The sequence below is a fragment of the Epinephelus moara genome, chromosome 10 (assembly GCF_006386435.1).
Source record: "Epinephelus moara isolate mb chromosome 10, YSFRI_EMoa_1.0, whole genome shotgun sequence".
In the NCBI taxonomy this organism is placed as follows: Eukaryota; Metazoa; Chordata; class Actinopteri; order Perciformes; family Serranidae; genus Epinephelus; species Epinephelus moara.
Window position 1 is genome coordinate 1101854 of NC_065515.1, and position 3831 is coordinate 1105684.

Consider the following 3831-nt stretch of genomic DNA (forward strand, 5'->3'; position numbering starts at 1 on the left):
GTGACCTCCTCCCAGGCTACCTTTGCATCATCAGCCCGTGGAGGTCTGCTCACAGTTCCGTATATTCGGACACTGCGAGCTTGGACCTCCTGGACCAAAACATCAGTTTCCTCCTGGGAGAGGTTTGGCCGTCTGACGCTGCTGCTCTCTTCTGCCACGGCGAATTGAGTAAACTCTCATTACACCTTCGGCAGCACATTTAAGGGCGAGGAGAGGGGCTCATTTGATTGGTGTGATGTGTGTAAAACCCACTCCACGCCTTCTCTCCTCCCTCTTTCCGACTTGCGCCGGTAGGAGGGACGTAGGTGGGAAAGAGGAGTAGCTGCGCCAGGCGCACGGTGTGCCAAACTTACTAAATCCGCCTGGCCACACCCAGTTGGCGAAGCGCAGGTGCGCCTCCGCCTCGCCCGGTCTGCAAAACTGGAGGCCTATGTGTCAGCCCTGTGATAGTCTGGTGACCTGTCCAGGGTGAACCCTGCCTCTCACCCAGTGTCAGCTGGGATAGGCTCCAGCATACCTGCGACCCCTAACAGGATAAGCAGTTACAGAAAATGAATGAATGAATGAATGAATTCCCACATGCAAAATTCCCCTCTGCACTTCTCTCTGATTGGTTTATCATGGTACACATATATAGTCTACAGCAGTGGTTCCCAACTGGTGTGGCCACAGGGTCCAGATTTAGTAATTAGTTCAAGGTCCACATAGTTTAATACATTCAGCATCATCCTTGCGTTTGGTCATGTTGTCTAGCTAGTTTTGTGTCTCTGTCAAGTATCTTTCCGTTAGTCACTCACTCTACAGCAGGAAACAGCACTACAAAATAAAAGCTCTGTGCTGGAAATTCACTGTTCTTAAAGTAAAGTGTGTTTTTTGCAAACTTGACACATTCACGAGTCACTTGTGGTCCATTCAAAATGAACCACTGGTCTACAGTATATTACTGTAAAAGAGGTCATTTGTCTTTATGGGAATGTGGATCTTTTAGATCAATTTTAAGGAGTGTTGGTGGTTTGCATGTTCCACATTTTATCATATGTGTGTCATGCAGTGTGGGACTCACACTGGTGTGGTCTTAGTCGTGACTCAACCCCTCAAAGGCTTGGTCTTGTCTCCGTATTGCTACACTCTGGTCTTGGTCATGGCTTGGTTTCAATTTAGGTGGTCCTGATGACAATATTGGTACTGAGCACACAACTGGATAAATGAGAACTGGGTTATACTGTACACACTGTGTGAGCTTGTAATCATGTTTTATATAGATTTTGCTGTTGTTAAACATTTTCTTCCTTTTTGGATTTCTCATTCACTGTGGAGGCATGCGAGAAAAACAAAGTGTTCTTCGTGAATTCAGTGTAACACAGAAGGTTAAATAACTGCTGTACAAATAATCATATGATGGGTGAAGTATTCCTTTAACAGTCTTGATTCAATAGTTTAGGAATTGTTTGAAATATTCCTTCGTCATCCATCCTGTTGAGTCTTTTTGGGCTTTACTTGTTGTTTGCAGTTCCAGCAGTTGTTCCATTGGTCCAAGAGACTGTTGAGGGAAACGAGGTGACAGTGACCTGGAAGGATATTCCCAGGGGTCAGCGTGGAGGTTGTGTCACCAAGTATACCATCTATTTAGAAAACGACAGCGGATACCAGCAGGCTTGTAAGATTCATTTAGCTTTATTGAAACTTGTTGTACACTGGGATGATGGCATGGTCTGTGTAGCGTGTACTCTTTGGATAACAGATACATGAGTAACTTCAGCCTCTGCTGTGTGTATATGACTGTGTGTTTCAGACTCTATAACAGCATCAGAGAGGAGGCATGTAATCAAAGACCTGTCTCCAGCTGTCTACAGCCTGTGGATGACTGCTTCAACTGCTGAAGGAGAAGGAACTGCAAGTCCAAATGTCAAGTTCTTCATCCAGCGTGAGCAGCTTTCCAAGTGTCTTTAAAACAATAGTTCGACATTTTGGATGCTTATTTTCTTTTCTTGCCAAGAGTTACGTGAGAAGATCAATCACACTCTGATCTCTGTACAGCACAGTAGAAATAGTCGAGGACATAACCTGCTTTTACACTTCAATTTTCTTCAGACTGAACAAACACGATATGATGTATAAATATATGAACTTTAGAGGCGTTGGTAGGGACATTGTGTCGGCCAGGTTAGTGGTTTCCCCCAGTTTCCAGTCTGTATGCTAAGCTAGGCTAACCGGCTGCTGCCTATAGCCAAAATGGCAACAAAATTCTCATCTAGCTCTGCAAGAAATGAACAACTGTATTTCCCAAAATGTCAAGTTATTTATTTAACAGAGATGAAACTAGTTCTGTTGGTTAATTTTTTTCAAGACTCCAGCAGAATTTCTTACAATACAACTGACTTAGTATGTAATAATATTAAAGGGACAGTTCTCCTGCAGTGCTGTCTATCAACCTAGGTGTTTTGGTGTGAGTTGCTGATTGTTGGGGTGATCAGCTGTAGAAATGGCTGCCCTCTCTTGTAGAGAATTAAACTCAGTGTCACTCAGCTGGTGGTGCTCAAGACAAGACAAGGCCTGGATATTTTGCTCCTCATTGAACATTAACAAGGGATTTCTGAAAGGCCAGTATGAACAGGAGGAATTACCTTAAAAGTCACCGTGTAGTATGTCATAAAAACATCCCGAAAAATGTCATATTAAAGTATGTTGTCCAAATATCATAAAAAAACATCATAGTATAGTATGTCGTCCTAATGTCATAAAAAAAATGTCATGCTATACTATGACATTTTTTTTATGATTTTTTTCAACATACCATACTATGACTTTTTTTAATGATATTTGATGACATACTATATGACCGTTTTTTTGATATTTGAACGACATACTATACTATGACCGTTTTTTTGATATTTGGATGACATACTATACTATGACCGTTTTTTTTATATTTGGATGACATACTGTACTATGACGTTTTTTTTCTGATTTTTTTCAACATACCATACTATGACTTTTTTTAATGATATTTGATGACATACTATACTGTGACATTTTTTTTCTGATTTTTTTCAACATACCATACTATGACTTTTTTTAATGATATTTGATGACATACTATATGACCGTTTTTATGATATTTGGACGACATACTATACTATGACCGTTTTTTTGATATTTGGATGACATACTGTACTATGACCGTTTTTTAATGATATTTGGACGACATACTATACTATGACGTTTTTTCATGATTTTTGACGACATACTATACTATGACGTTTTTTTTATGATATTTTGACGACATACTATACGATGACCGTTTTTATGATATTTGGATGACATACTATACTATGACATTTTATCATGATATTTGGTCGACATACTATACTATGACTTTTTTTTATATTTGGACGACATACTATACTATGACTTTTTTTATGATATTTGGATGACATACTACACTATGACTTTTTTTATGATATTTGGACGACATACTATACTATGACATTTTATCATGATATTTGGTCGACATACTATACTATGACTTTTTTTTATATTTGGACGACATACTATACTATGACTTTTTTTATGATATTTGGATGACATACTACACTATGACTTTTTTTATGATATTTGGACGACATACTATACTATGACATTTTATCATGATATTTGGTCGACATACTATACTATGACTTTTTTTATGATATTTGGATGACATACTACACTATGACTTTTTTTATGATATTTGGACGACATACTATACTATGACATTTTATCATGATATTTGGTCGACATACTATACTATGACTTTTTTTATGATATTTGGACGACATACTATACTATGAC

At 38.6% G+C, this 3831-nt stretch overlaps 1 protein-coding gene across 1 annotated transcript in view; it reads left to right on the forward strand.

Annotated features, from left to right (window-relative positions):
* Positions 1–3831, forward strand: part of il12rb2 (interleukin 12 receptor, beta 2a) — a 28263-nt gene that overhangs the window by 14423 nt on the left and 10009 nt on the right. The window contains exons 13-14 of the mRNA XM_050054076.1: positions 1511–1657; positions 1793–1924. Of these exons, the coding sequence (XP_049910033.1) occupies positions 1511–1657; positions 1793–1924 (279 nt within the window). The remainder of the gene's footprint in view (positions 1–1510; positions 1658–1792; positions 1925–3831) is intronic.